Source organism: Schistocerca nitens, chromosome 4 (genome assembly GCF_023898315.1).
Source record: "Schistocerca nitens isolate TAMUIC-IGC-003100 chromosome 4, iqSchNite1.1, whole genome shotgun sequence".
Lineage (NCBI taxonomy): Eukaryota > Metazoa > Arthropoda > Insecta > Orthoptera > Acrididae > Schistocerca > Schistocerca nitens.
Window position 1 is genome coordinate 868,439,429 of NC_064617.1, and position 18,512 is coordinate 868,457,940.

The window sequence follows — 18,512 nt, forward strand, 5'->3', positions numbered from 1 at the left end:
CTGTTCATGCTCGTTATATACCCTGTCAGACCTGATAATAACACTAATGCACTTTGGTGACTGTTCTACCTGTCACAGAATATTGCAACTCTAATCATTTACATACCCGATGATGGTTTGTATGGATGCAAAGTTACATTGACATCTCACCATATCTTCTGTGGCTTCCGGTTTTTGTTGGGCAGTGTATGTGTCTGTCTCAACAATAATCATCTCATTTGAGTGGAATCCATAATTTGTGAACCAAGTGTTTGGGATCAAGAAAAATCCTAGGGAGCCAGATTGTGCGGACAGGAGGGATGGGAGACAGCAGCAGTTCACGCAGTTTTCTGACAACAACTCCAGGTGGATTGTCATGGTGAAACAGCACTTACTTCTTCACCAAACACAGCCATGTGTCTTCATTGTTTTGTTGAAGTTTTCCAATATCTCTCTGTGTGTACAATGCCCTTCTTGCTTTAACTGTTCCAAAATAACTTGAAAGATGAAATATGTGTCTGCTGCATGCTTATCTGCAGCAGTCATGGCATCCATCAAGCTAACAGTGTTTTCATTCCCAACTTAACATGTGAAATACAAACTGTTGCTCCCGTGGATGCACCTATGGCTAGTACATTAGCATACTTTTATTTAGTGATGAGAGAGAATCATGTTACGGAATTCGGAGTTTGGTAACCACACTTGCTGGGTGTCCTGGACAATCCTTATTCCATCCATGTATAAATTCATTGAGTAGATATTTATCCCTTGTCATTGATGGAAAAACATCCAATTGTGCTTTCATTTTCTCGCACGTTTTTCATCTAAAAGCGAAAAGGGTGTCACTAACAAATTTGCAGTTTTTCCATCTTTGCAATAACTGTATATTACAGCTTACTAAACTGGATACCAACACCATTTTTTTGTGTGTGCACGCCATCACTAACAGTAACACAAACTTGAATTAGCAGTGACATCCATCTTCATACATTGGTACTTATTGAACCAACTTCATACATATTCTCCTTTCCATTTGTTGTTAATTTCACACTCAGTAATCCTATTCTGTTTCATCTCCATCCTACTTAATGTTTTCTATATCTTTTATCCATTTTTACAATGGCAATTTTGTAGCAGCCTTCTCCCTCGGCCTCTGCCTCTCCCTCTCCACACACTTCCTCCTACTTTTTCTTTGCTGCTTTCCAATTTGATTCTGCTCTTTTTCTTGCAATTTTTTTTTCATGTCTTTAACCCTCAACTGGGCATCCCAATTTTTGGAACTTGGGTGGATGCATGGTGTACTTTGTACACATGTACAGAATAGCTGTCATTTGTGTCTCCAGGATAAATCTACATGAACTAATTCACAGTTTTAATCTTAGTTTAATGAGACAACAGTAAAATAAACTTATACGAGCTACATCACTATTCAATTAAACAGCAATAAAATAAAGTTTCATTTTTGTCAGTGTGTTGCTGCGTACGACTGTTACCCACAGTAGTGATCCACTTGCAGCATTGCACAGTGCAGTTGCATCAGATCCCAGCCAAACACTTATTCAACTACTATTTATTGTGTAGACATTTGCCTCATTTTGGGATTGTGCTGCCAACTCAGTCTTTGGAGCATTTTCTTGGACTGATATAAATTTTTTCTCAACTGGCTCACTGTTTATTTTATATTACTGCTGTTCACTTGGCCTTATGACAGCACAACTTATCATAGTGTTAGCTAAAGCAATAATGAAGGAATTGGTATTGGCACACAATTGTAAAACAACAATGGTATGGTACAAGACTATGTTGTTTGCGGTTGATGCATTTCAGACATAGGTGCACCCGCTCAAGGGTTAATTTTCAGGTTTACTCTGTAGTGTCTTATGACCATTAGCTTTCATATTCTCAGCATGGTTATTTCTGTCAGATTATTGTGGTTACCGACCATTACTACTTAGCAACAAAACGCATGCCCGCGCGCGCGCGCGTGCGCGCGCACACACACACACACACACACACACACACACACACACACACACACACACACACACAATCTTTCATTACTCATATAATTTTTGTACTTGCATGTAATTGAAGGAAATTTAAGATTGGCGTACATATCTTGAGTTTTGGCAAAATAGTTTCATGAACAGGCTTGACTAATTTCTCTAAAAAATAAGCTCTGTGCTTCTGTAAATATGTAATGATAGATACTTAATACATAGTTGGTTCTTCCCTGACATTTAGGATAGTTGGCCACTAAAGCATTGTAGGTTGTGACTATTGTAAGAAGGAGTAATCATAATCAGATTTCATTTGCAGATGGCAAGATACCGTGCTCCATTCCATCAACTCCGTATTGCCTATGGTACCAATAAAGGAAAGAATTACACTGAAGAGGAAGATAGATTCCTAGTGTGTATGCTTCATAAGTTGGGTTTTGACAAAGAAAACGTTTATGAAGAACTTCGAGCTGCTGTCAGGTAAGGACTGTGTGTGGTGATGCCTTTTCTCTTCCCAGGTAGCAGCAGTGATCAGCAAATCATATGGTTTACAAAAAAAAAAAAAAATAAATAAATAAATAAATAAATAAAAACACTTACTTTCAGATTCAGAGGCTTGTTCATGAAGAAAAGAAAAGTAATGATACTGAGGTAGTGGAAGTGCAATGCAAAAAATAGTTCAAACAGCTCATGACCTGCAGATGAGTAACATGTGGCATACAGGCATATTTAAATCTGTACTCTGTGGAGTGTGTAGCAGAATGAGTTATTATTTTACCATAAAGTAGGATGATTTCCAGTTCCATTTGCAGATGGAGCATGAGAACAAACATTGGTTGAACTCTCTTGTGCAAGATTTGTGCTTGATTTTATCTCTGTGAGATAGATACGTAGGGGCCAGAAAGTATTTGTACTTTCTGCCCTGAAAGAGAGTTTTCGAAGTTTGCTAGGGAGGTTCTTGTCAGAAGTGTTCCAAAATTTCGGATTTTTTTCAACATTTCTGTTACACACACTAGCTAGGCGTGTTACCATTCTCACTGTGCTGTTTATTTACTTGATGTCCTCTTGTAGTCTTACTTGATATGGGTCACATGCCTTTCAAAGTATTCAAGTATGGGTCATACAAGCATTTACAGTCACATATCATGTCTCATGGCATGAGGTCAGTGTGACTGTGGCGCCAAATGGGGCTGCCCCCCGCAACATGAAGCATTTAAAGGCACAGGAAAAGACAATGTCTGTCAGTCAGTCAGCAGTTACGGTGTACCGTTGTGGTGTTCTTCATTACAACATGGCCAGGAGACAGCGTTTGGATAACTTCATATGGGGAAGAATCATTGGGAAACTGGAAGAACGACGAAGTGCGACAAGTGTAGCCTAGGTGTTTGGTATTGCTCACAGCATTTTCACGTGCACTGGGGCCACTCTAAACTGATGTAGAGGAGGTAGTGAACTACAATAGCAGATGATTCTACATTGTGCAATAGACAAGGAGGGGCCCATATCAGTCAGCAGGTGCAGTTAGATTTCAGGATTGCCAGGCATGCAATTTCACGCTCCACAGTGGCATATTGACTGCATGGGGATGGTCTCTTTGCCAAATGACCAATATATTAACACCCGCACATCGGCGGCACCGTTTGCGAAAGTGCAAGAGTATGGCCCATCGAGGAGAGCGGTCGCATGCTTTTCTTGGATGAGACCTGATTCAATCTACATAGTGATTCTGGACGTACCTTCATATTGCGATAGGTAGGAACACGTAATACTCCCAGGAACATTGTCAAATGTGATCATTTGGGTGGTCCAGGTATTACAGTGGGGAGGCATGTCATATAGGCCTACTGACCAATTCTTTAAATACGGCACACCAACTGGTCAACGTTTCTGTGACACTCTACTCCTTCCCTATATGCTAAGTCATTAATGTATGCATGAACAGCAGAAATCCTTTTCCATTTGCTTGGCACTTCATGAATCACCATCAAAGACATCTCACAAACTTCTGGTGAGATGCATGCAGCCCCCCCCCCCCCCACACACACACACACACATTAAATATTGATATATGAGGGTTTTTTGGGGGGAACCAGCACTGTACTGTACACATTGTGCAGCTGACGATTTTTTTTAAAAAAGGTGTAAAGACATGCAGAGCATGCAGTCCGTTAGCTCTGTGAAAATACTCTTAATTATGAGTGCAGGTTACAATCTGTTAAAAAGTCCATGAGCATTTGAAAAATTGAATTTTCTGATCCAAGGACAGTAGAAGTACTAGTGAGAAAATTACATAGTATCTTACATGTGGTGCCTTGCCGAATGTGATACCACTCACGTGAAATAGGTGTGTGATTTAAATCAGCTTCTGATGTTGGCTTGCACAAACAAGTCGAGGAGTCAGACACCTTTGGAAGCACATAAGCTACCTTGATGGAATCATATAACACGTAAGGTGCCATTTACCACATGTGACTTTCATAATCCAGTGGGAACGAGTTGTGAAACAGCTGTTTTTTTAAGTCATGGGTTTTGTAGGGTGCAACATGTTCAGTGTAAGAGTTTGAGATCACCTATCATTTGATTATTGCCATTCGTACCTGTAGACAGCAATTAGCTTTCTAACTCGCACTGAATGCTGCACAGTGGCAAAGCATGGCACACATCAAGTATCCCACTGTCTCCTACTATTGTATGAACAAAGAAACTGTTGGTTAAAAATCCAACAGATGTGTTCCATTTTTTCGTGTTTGTGTCTGCTACTGCCTAGTACATACAAGTTTCTCTCTTCTTGTGGTTGTATTCAGTGTGGACTTCTTTTGTTTGTTGTTCTGTTGTTATTAATGGCAGTTTCATGTTGCAGTTAGTTATCTTTTATACAGCTGTTTTGGGTATCTCTCTTTAGTAAACTGTACATTAATAGTGTTTTTGCCATAGGATCTATATTCTGCTGAAATTGTATGAAGCTTGATTTTTCAATTTCTTGGCTATTTTTATGTTTGCTGTCCTTGGATGGTAAAACCCACAAGTAAGAGTAAAATGACACTGAGCAAGTGTGTTACAGTCCTACCATGCAAAGGGTACCAGCTTACCCGTTCATCTTCAGTCTTTATCCATTCTTCAAATGGAACTACATGGTTCCAAAGACCTTTTCAAGTTACATGGATCTATGATGTATGCACACAGACTGAAGCGATACTCTTCTTCATGAGAGTAAAATAGGTCCTAAGCGTTGCCCTTGGTGTTCAGTTTATCATTTGCCACATGTACATTGATAGCTCAAAGAACAATTGGTATGTGTGGTGGGGTGCACACACTAGTGCATTTTTTTGCCCAAATAACTGTGATACATATCTTCACTTAGTTGCTACAGCGGCCAATCTCAGGCAAAAAGGAAACTGAACATCCCTGCCTCCATCACGTATATGAAGAAGAAGCTACCCAGCAATTTTATAAAGGGCATAACATGCGGCATTGACTGTAGAGATTATTTGTTTTGCAGTTTCAGCCTTAAGGCTGTTATCAAGTGGTACTGACAAATATTTTACTTTTAAACACCTTTCAGACTTGAAAATCTTGTGACCTGTACGTGTAATCGCCAGAACTGGGCCTTTTTTGGGGTCCATACCTCAGGCACTAAAAACGGAACCCTAATAGGGTCAAGTATTTGTCTGTCTGTCTTTTCAAAACCCTTTTTCTCAGGAACGGGTGGAGATATCAAGTTGAAATTTGTGCCACATATTAAAGATTACGGGCACTTGGCAATGTTAAAATGAAGCTCCTAAATCAATGCAATCATTGTGTCATATATCTGGATACTAGCAAACTTGCTCATCTAAATCTACAGTGTACTTTCCATTAACCTAGAATCTTGAAATTTGCGAAGAAGTGTGGTATCACACCACAACCAAAGGAAAAAATCTGGTAATTGTTAATTTGTAATTACATAATATGAAAAAAATATTTCTTTTGGTATTTGTTATCTGACTTCGGACTTGAAATAGAAACATTCTCAGGTGTCTGGGAATCCCTGGAACCAATATCTTGCCAGGATCAGTGTCAATAACAGACAAAAACTGTTGAGATTCTCAGTTCCCAGAATGAATGGACTGTCTATATACATAATTCAGTTTGTACGGAGCCCTCAGTGCACAAGTCCCACTCGCACCTGGCCAATTTTTACTGAATGAATATAGCAGTATTGAATGAGCGAGAAGCTCTGTGCACTGTGAAATGACGTGAATTGCATGAAATATTGCCAATGTTAACATCGTTAACACAAATTATAATAAATCAATGTTCTTACACACTGTTTACATGTGAGCAGTGTGTATTGCTATTTGTGTTAATGATGTTAACATTGGCAGTAGTTCGTGTAATTTACGTCATTTCACGATGTACAGAGCTTCTCACTCATTCAATACTGCTAGATTCTGACAGTGAAAAGATTCAGTTCTGACAATATCACATATGCATGTTGGAAGATTTTAAAACTTGACGTGTATTGAAGCAGCACCATTTGATGACAAACATCAAACAGAAAATGCAGTTGTGAAGTAAATAATCTATACAGCCAATGTCTGTAATTTATAAAGGTCAGCTCTACCATAAAATTTTACCGTTCACCAATATACCGAGAAGTGTTTTATAAATCCAAAAGTGGTACAACTGGGCACATAATAGAGTTGTCACAAGAGACCAAATATGGCTCAGTGCTATGATATTGCAAGTAAGGCACCCAAAAGTAAGTGTTAGTTGATGTATCACTTCTCGCAGTGTATACATCCAAGCCTCAAAGACAAATGTGGTTGTTTCCTTCGTCGTCATCAGTTCTCGGAACTGCAATACATAACGCTTAGGATACAGTGTTACTTACAATGTTGTATGTATTGAGGCTCAACAGTTTCTTCCTTTAACAGAAAAAATAGTGGTGCAGCATATTGTTAAAAAATGACTGCATTTTATAAACATTGGCACACGGTGCTAGAAGCATTTTGCATGGGCTGATTTCAAGAGTACTGGACACTAAATTTCTACTATTTTTATTCATTGCGGGTATCTTATTGAGCATAATTTCAACACGGCAGAAGTTTGAGGCATTGAGTTAGCTTCAGGCAACCAGTAGTGTTTATTCCAGTTTTTCTCTCACAACACCACAAAACACGATTATTAATTCAAAGTAAAACTATTTTTATTAAAAAATTATGGTTCTGTATTTGGTAATTAACACTTTCATTTGATAATCAGTATAGAATTGAAATGGAAGTGCAAAAAAAGTTAGCACTAGCGAACCTCAAACCAATGACTTCGCAATTCCTAGACTTTTATGCTATGAACTCATCTACAGGGAGCTGTTACTTTGCCTGAAATGCTTATTACTAACATGTGCTCAGAAATCTTTAAATATTCAAATATTCTTTGTTTCAGAGTTTTGTAGACAATTGCATTGTACTGCTTTAGGACACTGATGCTGGGCACTGACCATCAGCTCCAAATAAAATCTTGAGGTGCTGTGCCTTGTTGAAGTTGAGACAGTCAATTTAACCCCCTTCGCCTGTAGGGAAGCTTGTTGTGTCGTGTGTCTTGAAGGAGCGGGCGCAAATGGTAGTTGTTTGTTAATTGTCAGGAGTTAAAGTGTGCGAATAATGGTATGTATCCCTTAAGTAAATGGCAATGAAGATTAAAGGATCACTTTGTGCTCTCATTTTTTGTACCTGGGAGCACCATTCAACATGTTAAAGAGACTGCTCTGGTAACCAGTAAAGTAACAGGCTGCAATCAGCTGCATAGTACGGAGCACATTGGAACAGATAATACTTGTCGACGGGGTCCAGTGTCACTCTTGTATCATTCCAGTGATTGGGAAAGTGCAGTCAGTCTACAAGGGAAATGGCTTACAAAACATTCTTGCACCTAATCCTAGATTATTGCTCGGGCATGTGGTACCCATACCAAATAGGAAGGGCAGTGCAGATGGTCACTTACAATGCACAAGGAGTCGGTATTAAGTGACGAACCTAGGGATACATTACAGTCTCTGCTATATCTCACATAGAGATCATGAAGACAAGATTGAAATAATTTTTGCAGGTACAGACATATTCAGGCAGTCATTCTTTGGGAGCTCCATAAGGAAATAGAATGGCTAGCAACCCTAATATGTAGTACAGTAGGAAGTACTCTCTACCATACACTTCATAGTTGTTTGCAGGGTACGGATGTAAATGTAGATATTTTGAGCAACGGGAATTCAAAAATGCATTTTCTGTAATAAATTTGTAAATTAATTTTTGACATATAACTTAGCATTAAAATTTAATTCTCTGTGCACTCTCACAGGTCAGCACCACAGTTCCGCTTTGACTGGTTTATAAAATCCCGCACGGCGATGGAACTACAGCGGCGGTGTAACACGTTAATAACACTTATTGAACGTGAAAACCAGGAACTCGAGGAAAAAGAACGTGCGGAGAAAAAGAAGAGGGGACCTCGAGGAGGCGGAGCGGGAGGAGGCGGAGCTGGTGGGGGTGGCAGTGTCGGGGGTGTGCCTGGTGCCGGTATGGGGGCGGGCCAGGGCAAGCCAGTGATGCCCAGCAGTGGGCAGAAGCGCAAAGGCGACGGCAGCTCGACTCCGGACGGCAAGGCTAGCCGAAAGAAGAAGAAAGAGAAGTGATAGGTGTCACACTGGCAGTGGTGGGGGAACGTCGGACGGACTCCCATCCTGCTTCACGAACAGTGCCCCGTAGACATTTGCACGGGACCGGAGTTTTAGACCGTCTCACAGTGCTGCTCGACATAGCTCTTTGCTGTCTGTGTCAGACTCGACGTTCATTAGATGCACGTCATAAGTTCTTTGAGCAGTTTGTTTCTGTGCTTCGCTGTCAGTGATATTGAGACAGTTTTTGAACTGAGTGTTGCTGTCAGTGAGGAAAAATGGAGGACTGCCACTTACAGAGCCACTGCATTTATGGCAAAAAGCAGTTTATTTACATTTGTGATGGATTGAAGATGGTTGTAAACTCAGTTTTCTGTTTCCCATGTACATTCCACTTCCTGGTTTTATTCTTTAAAGTATTGTACTTAAACCATTATTAAATATCTTGTGTTCAGTGAATTGATTTTGAAGTCTCACAAAACTGACACAAGCCAATATCAGCTACATTGCCTTTAAAAGTCTTTTGATTCATTTGACTCTCTCTCTCTCTCTCTCTCTCTCTCTCTCTCTCTCTGTCTCTCTCTCTCTTTCTCTCTTTCTCTCTTTCTTTCTCTTTCTGTTTGGGAGGGCATAAGTATAGAGGATTAAATCCGAATGAATCCCTGCCAAAAGTAATTACATTGCTGTAGAATGGGTAAGTAGGGCCATATCATAGTGTGGCCGTATTTGAGAGTCCACGCTAATAATAAATCTAATAAAAGATTAGATATGGTAACAATCTTAACTGTACTGGCGACCGACATTACACAATCATTGAAGAGTTCCGGATAGAATGGTGTTTATGCTTTCTTTTTGGATCCTTGTGCAAGTGCGTGGTGTCGATATTGTAGGCATTATCATCTCCATCACTTTTGCCTGTCTTATTTTACTTTTTTAACTTTGGGACTTAATGATTATTAGTAACATCGTCCAGTTTTTGTTGTATGAACAGTATTTAATGTAGCTTGTTTTGCAAAGTACACATAGTATTTTAAAGCTTTACATGCTTTTGGATGAAATTACGGTCCTTAATACATATACCTGTGTACTCTGCACCATGCCAACTTGAGTGTGTGGCAGATGGTCATAAATGGTGTGCAATAAGAAACACTGTTGATAAAACTCTTAATGAGGTTAAGATTTTATTGTCAGGGTCATTTCACAAGATATGTTGCTTGATTCTCTTTTTGGAATATACACCTTATGATTTACAATAGACCTCTCAATGATGCAAAAGGCCACTCCTGTAGTGTTTGCCACTGAAGTTGTATGATCATCTACATGACAATCTTGTCCTCACTAAATGAATCTGACACAAAGAGCTGCTCTTCTTTAGGTATTGTTTATTAATCCTACCTGTTAGTTCCCAGACTGCTGAGCAGTACCCAAAATCGATGAGTTAATGGATTTGTAAGCTGCATCTTCGAGGGTGAGTTACATGTCCTTAGGATTCTTATGGCATCTGCCTTTCCTTCAACTAATTGTGTGTGATCATTCCACTTTATGACTGCATATTTCCACTGATTAGTTGCACAATACAATAATGGGTATTTCTGCCTAAATAAGCACACTACATTACATTTATTTGAGAGCCAACTGCCAATCCCTGCACAAAGTGAGAATCCTTTGCATGTATTCCTATACTTGGCTACAATTTTCAAACAGCATGGAACAAATAAAGGAAAATAATTTATTCTTTATGAAGGTCCTTTTAATTATATGGGTCTATTTTGATATTGTGTGCCAGTCAGTTGGTATGAAATTTGTTGAGAATATGGGAGCTACTGCAACAGTCCTTATGTAGATTGAAGGTAGTTTGTGTACTGCAGCACCATGGTTATTGATAAATTGAATTTTATCATGCAACAATCATATGTAGTTAAATAACAGATGCAGATGGTTTTCTGGCTTCTGTTTATCATTTAGAAACATACTGTTACAATACTACTTTTAGTTAGGAAACAAATGTTTTTCAGTTGACTCATGATTGCTGTAAAATTATTAAAAAATCTTTCTTTTTTGTGTATCCACATATGAACATGCATCAATCAATTTATGATTTATAATGATTTGCATTGAATATCTGGTATATGCTGTTGATAAGTTGCATATAGTTGTTTTTGAACATGCATATGGCAGCCTTTGTAAGTGGTGCTCTCCATGCAGTAAGTTGTGTGGAATTCAGATTGTAAATGTAACTGCGTCATACAATGTTTTATCGGTGTTGTAGCATTTGGTCATTATGTGTTTTGATAAGTTCTCCCGTAAATACTGCTGTCTGAAGTTGAAAAGCTACACTAGAATACACGAAAACACTTCAGCTCATCATTGAGATATCTTTCCTTACGGTATTTCTCCTTGTTTAGCTGGGGAGCAAGAGAGCAGATGCTTTGAAGAATTATAAATATATAAAATGTAGTAAAGATCTACAAATTGAAGTGCAAGTAATTAAGTTAAAACACTTCAATAATTTGAGAATATTTTTTTATTGGTGATTACAGTTTTATACCTGTGTGTCTAATAAATGTCATCTTTTGTCTCGTTTCTGCATTCATATAAATAACTTAGATTTGCAGTCTACAAATATTCTCTTAACAGTTTGGTAATGGTCACTAACCAATTGCAATGAAATGACTAAATTATGAGTAGAAGACACTCCAAAACATTCATGAAAGCTCTGCATGCTTCCCACTGTACAAGGTTTTCTTCATTTACTTCCACCAGAACCCTCCAATTTGTTAGAGTTTAGGAGACTTCTTGTCATCCAGTAAATGTTGTTACTTTTGTGTTGTCCATATTTATTTTAATTGCAAATTGTGCAAATATTGGAGATGCAATATTCAGTGTGTAGTTTAATGCTTGTTTTTTTCTGATTTTGTATTACTTTTGTACTTTTTGTTCTCATCCTTACTTTAGGCATTATTTATTTAACAAGAACAAGCACAAGCACATCCAGCAGCCTATGGTACAAATTGTGATTTTCTACACATTTTTTATTAAATTGTTGTATTGCTTTTTATAAATATTTGTACCATTTTTCTCTCAGAGAGATTGACAATTCCTTATAACTACCTTTTATTAATTGTGCAACGTATATTGTATTGCTTACGCCCTCGGTCTCACACTAGTTTTAACCACACTTTTCGACTTTGAGTTTGTTGAGCATGTTGCTCCATAGTGTGTGTTGAATGACTTTAAAACAAGATGCTTTACTGTGATGCCTATTGACATGCCTTGCAGCAGAATTTATAAACGTCTTTGTAGAAAGTTAGTGAACTGTAGCTTTCCGCACCTTAAATACTTAGAAAAGACCTACTTTCCCATTAGTAACAGTAACTCAGGAATATCAATCAAAGATATTGTTCTTAAAGAACACATGACAATTATTGTTGATCATGAAACATGATTAGAAACAGTTAAGATACTGAAACTGTCCCACTTTTGGTGCTTGTGTTACCATTAGCTGATACACATATGACACAATTTCTCTAATATTGTGCTGGATACAGAAGAGTGCATAGTCAGTGGCTACGAGAACAAAAAATTGAGTGGGTGTTGCATGTAGCACATGTGACCAACACCAAACCGAAATTCTCATGGCACTAGTTTGCATTTTGCTCTAACAAGGGGACCTACTAGAGCACTGCATCCGCGTGAGCAATGTTCGCTGCCCACCACTCCCTTCGCATGCGTTGCAGATGTGTGCAATCGGTATCATGAGGCACACTGTGGAACTGTAAATTTGTTTGGAAGAGTAGCTCATGAAATAATGCTCCCATTCAGTCTGCTGTCAAAGTCTCGCTTATATTGAGACACATTTTAAATAAATAGGAAAGATTTACATCGAGTAGCATGACAACAAATTATAATTGTCAGCTTTGTTTATATTAATAAAAAACTTCAGACCAGCTACACTCAGGCTTTTGCACTTAATCGATCAGATGAACATACAGGACTCATTACAGCTGATAACATTAACTGCATTGAACAGAAAGAGGGAGGAAGCACAAGACATAGTGATGAGTAGATACAGGCATTATTAGAGTAAATTTCTATCTGAATAATTATTCTAATAAGCAGGCCGTACAGACAAATTTGTTTGCCAATAAATTATTTGTAACTTAAATAAACTGTGTTTACTTGATGTACCAAATTCTTTGACTATGGTTAGTTCCTTTAGCTCAATGTACTTTCTATTTGATAAATAATTTATTAATAGACTGTACACAAATTTCCCAAAATGGGTAAGTTCCAGACTTCAGAGCCCTTATGGCCTTTTCATAAATGTCCTTCAGTGGGTTAAGTTCCAGCCTTCAAAGCCAAAGGTTTTCGGTTTGATCCCCCATTGATTCTTCAGTTTTTTCTGTTAAGTATCACTTCTTTCATCTGCAACAATGAGAAAAAAATGCTAAATCAAGTTCCACCATGTTTTGGAGTACATCTTTAACTGTAGGTCCCTTTGTAACTGGTTAATTAAGTCTGTTCAGAGGTGGGAGAAGTAAAGGGCACAAAACCATGCCTAACAAAGCACTGCAGTGTTCAAAGAAATGTTCGGGTTGAGCACACCTTTGCCTACTTTACAGCATAACAAATTCAACACAGAAATACTTAATAGGCAGATGGCCTTAGCAGGTTACACTACCAACAGTCCATTTCAGCTGACTCTGCACATGCCAGTATATCCCCCCCCTTCCTCCCCCCTCCTAACATGCGGAAGTACTCTACATATATGGCCAAACAAGAGAATGCACTCAGCAGAAACTCTTAATCTGCAGCATCTTCCTCCATTTACCAGCATTGCTAACGCCATAGCGCTTAGAAGGAGAAGCGCCATAAAGAATTTTTTATCAAAAAGTAACAGTGGATTAATATTTGTGTGTGTGTGTGTGTGTGTGTGTGTGTGTGTGTGTGTGTGTGTGTGTAGACTTTCTATAAATTGTGTGGTGTACTGAATTATTGCTTCTGACAAAGAAAACTGCACTAGTGGCTGTGCCGTGCTGTTTCATTCCCAGGTGTCGATCAGGATATGACAAGTCATCTGCAACAGGTAGACACTTTTTAGACCGCCAGTGATTTTGAAAACAGGGCTAAAGCAATTCCGAGGAAGGATATTCGATCAACAAGTGAATCATACATGTGTGTAAAACATTTTGGTGGTGATTTGCTTGTTAAAGTGCTGTTTATGCAAGCAAAAATGCAATGTCTGGTAATATCCTAGCTGAAATATTGATACAGATAATTGTATAGTTTCACAAATGATGGAAGACAATCAAATAAAAAGGCTTGGATTAATTTTAGGAATTACCAGGAAATGTTAAATGTAGTATCCAAAATCCAGTTAATGAGGATAAAAAAACTTCGGGCCTTTTCAGACTATTCACACATATTAAAATGTATAAGGAATTATTTTCACGATAAAAGTAGGTTGTTGTACAAAAAAATCAAGAAATAGCATACATCTGTCTATAGAAATTAAAATCTTTGGACTTGTCCCATATGGACCCTACGTCTTACCAAAGAATGAATGCAAAGTTGGCTTTTCAATTATTTAGCAGTTCAACTGCAAACGAAATTAAATTTTTCTGCAGAACTAATCCTTAGAATTTTAGCAGCAGTGAAAGCATGAAATATTCATGAGGGATATGAACAACATGTCAGATGCGTTCAACTCTAGAATACCAAATTGTTATAACTTCAAGTTGAACAAATATATTTTCAAGGACTACACATAAGTCACAGATCAAGTAAACAAAGTAAGACGTGTGTACACTTTAACAGTCAAATCAGAACTGAGTCCAAGTCTAGTGGCTGCTGGCTGGCTGGCCGCTTAGGTGCCGCTGCTCCTGCATGGCTGGCAGGCAGCGCCGCATGTAGAGGACGCGTGTAGCTGCGCGCCGGCACTTTGAAAGATCAGCAAGTCACAACGCTTTTCCCCACTTTGAAGTTTTTGCACGTCTTGATGGAGTGCCCTGTAGATTGCTAACGTCCATAGGTGTTGTTTGACTGGCCGTAAAGTCTTGAGGAGGAGGTTTCCCATTCGGACGGAAGTGTCCCTGATAACGGTTTGAAATGAAATGACAGGAGACGTGTGGGTCGCATCGGCTGGGGCCCCGTGCACCAATCTGCCCGTTGCGGCAAGTCCGGTTGTTATAACAGGAGACATGGGCGATGTGTCTGCGTCCGTAGGAGGAGGAGACATGTAGAGTTGTTCTGACAGATGGTGGTCATCTGGTTCCTGCATGGGCACGTCTTCTGTTGGCGTCAGTTCTTGTGCTGGCACCGAGATGATGGTGAGAGGACTGCGTTGTGAGTAATGAGAGATTCCAGGATCCTGAGCATCAGTTAGAGCCGAAGGTGGTGTAGCGGCATCCGGAACAGGCATTGCCGGCACACGAGGCCGAAGCTGGTCCGAATGACGCACTGCAACACCCGTGTCCGTCTGGATTTCATACAGGTGTCGGTCACAGTGTCGTAAGATGCGGCCAGGACTCCATTTTGACTGCCTGCCATATCCCCGTACCCATACAAGGTCGCCGGCAGTGAACCGGCCAAGCAAAGGCACCCGCGGCTGTGAGGTGGAAGGCCACAGGAGATGAAGTAGCGTGCCGGGCTGTCGGCCATGTAAGAGCTCAGCTGGGCTGTGGTCACTCACGGGGGTGTAACGGTAAGAAGCCAGAAATTGGAGAAGCACATCATCAGCAGCAGAAGAAGTCAGGAGTTTCCTCTTCTGCGCCTTAAATGTGCGGACCAGACGTTCAGCCTCACCGTTTGACTGGATGGAACGGAGGGGCCGTGACGTGCATGACACCGTGACGGGCACAAAAATCCGCAAAATCGGAAGATGCAAATTGTGGACCATTATCAGTAACGAGAGTAGAGGGAAGGCCTTCCAAAGAGAAAATGCGAGCTAGAGCATTGTGGTTGCCGTGGTAGTAGGCGACGTGCAACGGACAATAAAAGGAAAGTTAGAGTAGGCGTCAATAATGAGAAGCCAATAAGTACCTAAAAAAGGTCCCGCAAAGTCAGCATGAATACGCTCCTAGGACTTCTCAGGCGAAGGCCACGGTGACAAAGATGACTTCGGGGTGGCGGCCTGTGACGCACAAGGGCCGCAGGCAGCGACCATGTGTGCGATTTCAGAGTCGATGCCGGGCCAGTACACATGACGGCGCGCCAGAGATTTTGTGTGAGAGACACGCCAGTGCCCTTGGTGAAGGAGGCGCAAGATGAAGCACGCAAAGACGCAGGTACCACAACACGCAGCGAGGCATTATGGTGGAAAGGAGGATAACACCATCCCTGGCCGTGAGGCAGTAACGCAAAGCGTAGTAGTTCCGCAACGGATCAGAAGTCTTAGCGGACGGACGATCTGGCCAACCCTTCTGAATACGGCGTAAAATCCGGGAGAGGGTAGGATCAGAACCTGTAGCAGCCGCCAGCCGGTCCCTGGTGATGAACCCGTCCACAACCTGCTGTTCGGCAACATCCAGGTGGAAACACATTGTCTCAGTACAGGCCATTCTATGAATTACCTACATACAAAAATTCTCAGATCGACGAGTTCGTACTGGGACAGTGTTATTAAGGAAGCAGTGGAAATACGTAGCTCGACGAATCTTGTAAACAGAGACACGGGCTTTCAGCTTAGTTCAGCATGGGATCCAGCACTGGCCATATTGAAGTCGCTTCGAGCAGAGAGGAATACTTTTGGTCATAAGACGGATGACGATTCGCCAGCAACATAAATATTCTGTTGACAACGGGAGGATAATCAAGGCACCTACGTGGACGCGCAGTACTGCTTGCGGCTTCCGACAGAGGTCGCTGGGGCTGCCGATGGCAGCGCAGAGCAGCGGCGGCAGCCTCCGCGCGTGCGCCCAAGTTTTTGGTTCTTCATCCTGGTGGCGTTACTGTCCTTCCAGCTATCAGTTGATATCGTCGCTATTGGCCATCCAATTTGGCGCCTCCACGCATGCGCACTTCCTGCCTAAAACTGGCATAAATGGGGAGCCCTGGTCCTGCCTTAGCAGTGTGTTCGTCGCACCTGAAGATGTCGACCAGTTGCGCTGACGAAATATTTTGGAGTTTTCACTATGACATCCGACGTCTTGCCCGAGAACCATATATACAACATGTCCGTCGGGAAAGCCTCAAGCAACAAGAAAATAAGTGGTTTGTGATCCGTAACAAGATGAAATTTGGATCCATAGAGAAAAACACCACTTATGAAGAGCATAAATAATGGCCAAAGCTTCTTTTTCAATTTGAGAATACTTTCGTTAAGCATTCGTGAGCATTTTGGAGGCATAAGCAATGGGTTGTTCAGAACCGTCAGAAAAACGGTGCACAAGGACTGCACCAAGCCCGTATTGAGAGGCGTCCGTGGCAAGAACAAGATGTTGGCCAGGTCGGTAAGTAGCCAGGCACAGGGCCTGTTTCAGCATAGTCTTCAAATTCTGGGAAGCCACATCACATGACGTGGATCAGTGAAAAGGCACGTTTTTATGCAACGGCTGAGCCACCGAAGCAGCAGACGGTAAAAACCTGTGATATTATGCTATTTTCCCCAAGAAGGCCTGCAGTTCCTTAACAGATGTAGGGCGAGGAAGGGCATCGATCACAGCGACAGTTTGCTGAAGCGGACGAATACCATCCTGAGAGAGTTGAAACCCCAATACGTGATAGAGGCCTGAAAAAATTTTGATTTCTGAAGATTACACTTAAGACCAGCAGTCTGTAAGACATGAAAAAGTGTGCAGAGATTCTGAAGATGTTCTTCAGTGGTGGAGCCAGTGACAACAATGTCGTCCATGTAGTTTACACACCAAGGGACAGAGAGCAATAATTGTTCCAAGAATCGCTGAAAGAGAGCAGGGGCGCTGGCAACCTCGAATGGCAATCGTTGGTATTGATAGAGGCCAAAAGGCGTTTTAAGGACCAGAAACTGCCGGGAAGCAGCGTCGAGAGGAAGTTGATGATAAGCTTCTGACAGGTCAAGTTTAGAAAAAATACTGTCCTCCAGCAAGTTTAGTGAACAATTCTTCAGGTCGAGGCATAGGGTAAGTGTCGATAAGGCATTGAGCATTTACATTGGCTTTGAAATCGCCACAGAGAGAAATATTACCATTGGGCTTAGCAATGACAGGAGAGGACCACACACTGGAAGTGACAGGAAGCAAGACCCCTGAAGCAGTGAGACGATGCAGCTCCTGTTTTACCCAATCACGAAGGGCCACAGGAATGGGCCGAGCCCAAAAAAACTTATGCCGAGCAGTGGGTTTGAGCGTTGTAATGACACATTCCTATGCAGAGACATACAATATCTTAAAAGCTGCGCCAAAGATAAATTGAGAGGCATGTTATAATCTTTGTAAAGTTCACATTGGATTCTCTTTTGTTTCATACTCCAAGGAGCTAAGGGACACTTTCGATTGTTGCCTTGTGGAGGATGGACGTGATTTTTGGACTGTGCGGAAAGGCAGCCATGTAGTTAGGAATTATGGTTTGTGCGACGAGCACAGCAAGTCTTGTGTTGTGAATAAAAAAATAGTTAAAAGTATCGAAGTGTTACGAAAATTATTTATAGCGACGTAGCATTGTATTCCTTGGTTTCCACCATCTTCGTGAAGTGAACCGATGCCGACTCATGATGGTACACACGGTCAACAAAGAGAAGAACATCGATGGCGACTAATGAATTAATATTGTGGCAGAAGGACTAATTCTACGTCTAAGGTGAGAACTCTGATTAAATCAACAATGACGTGGAATTTAAAATGTAAAATGTTTTTTATTTATTTCGCCACACTGGCGACCGTGACAGGAAAGTGCTGGTGGAACAA

General features: G+C 40.8%; 1 protein-coding gene across 1 annotated transcript in view; it reads left to right on the plus strand.

The window, feature by feature from the left end:
- The window catches only part of LOC126253340 (chromatin-remodeling complex ATPase chain Iswi), a 123,325-nt gene extending 114,190 nt beyond the window's left edge, over positions 1 to 9,135 (plus strand). The window contains exons 19-20 of the mRNA XM_049954606.1: positions 2,299 to 2,459; positions 8,316 to 9,135. Of these exons, the coding sequence (XP_049810563.1) occupies positions 2,299 to 2,459; positions 8,316 to 8,649 (495 nt within the window). The 3' untranslated portion in view covers positions 8,650 to 9,135. The remainder of the gene's footprint in view (positions 1 to 2,298; positions 2,460 to 8,315) is intronic.
- Positions 9,136 to 18,512: the final 9,377 nt, after the last annotated feature.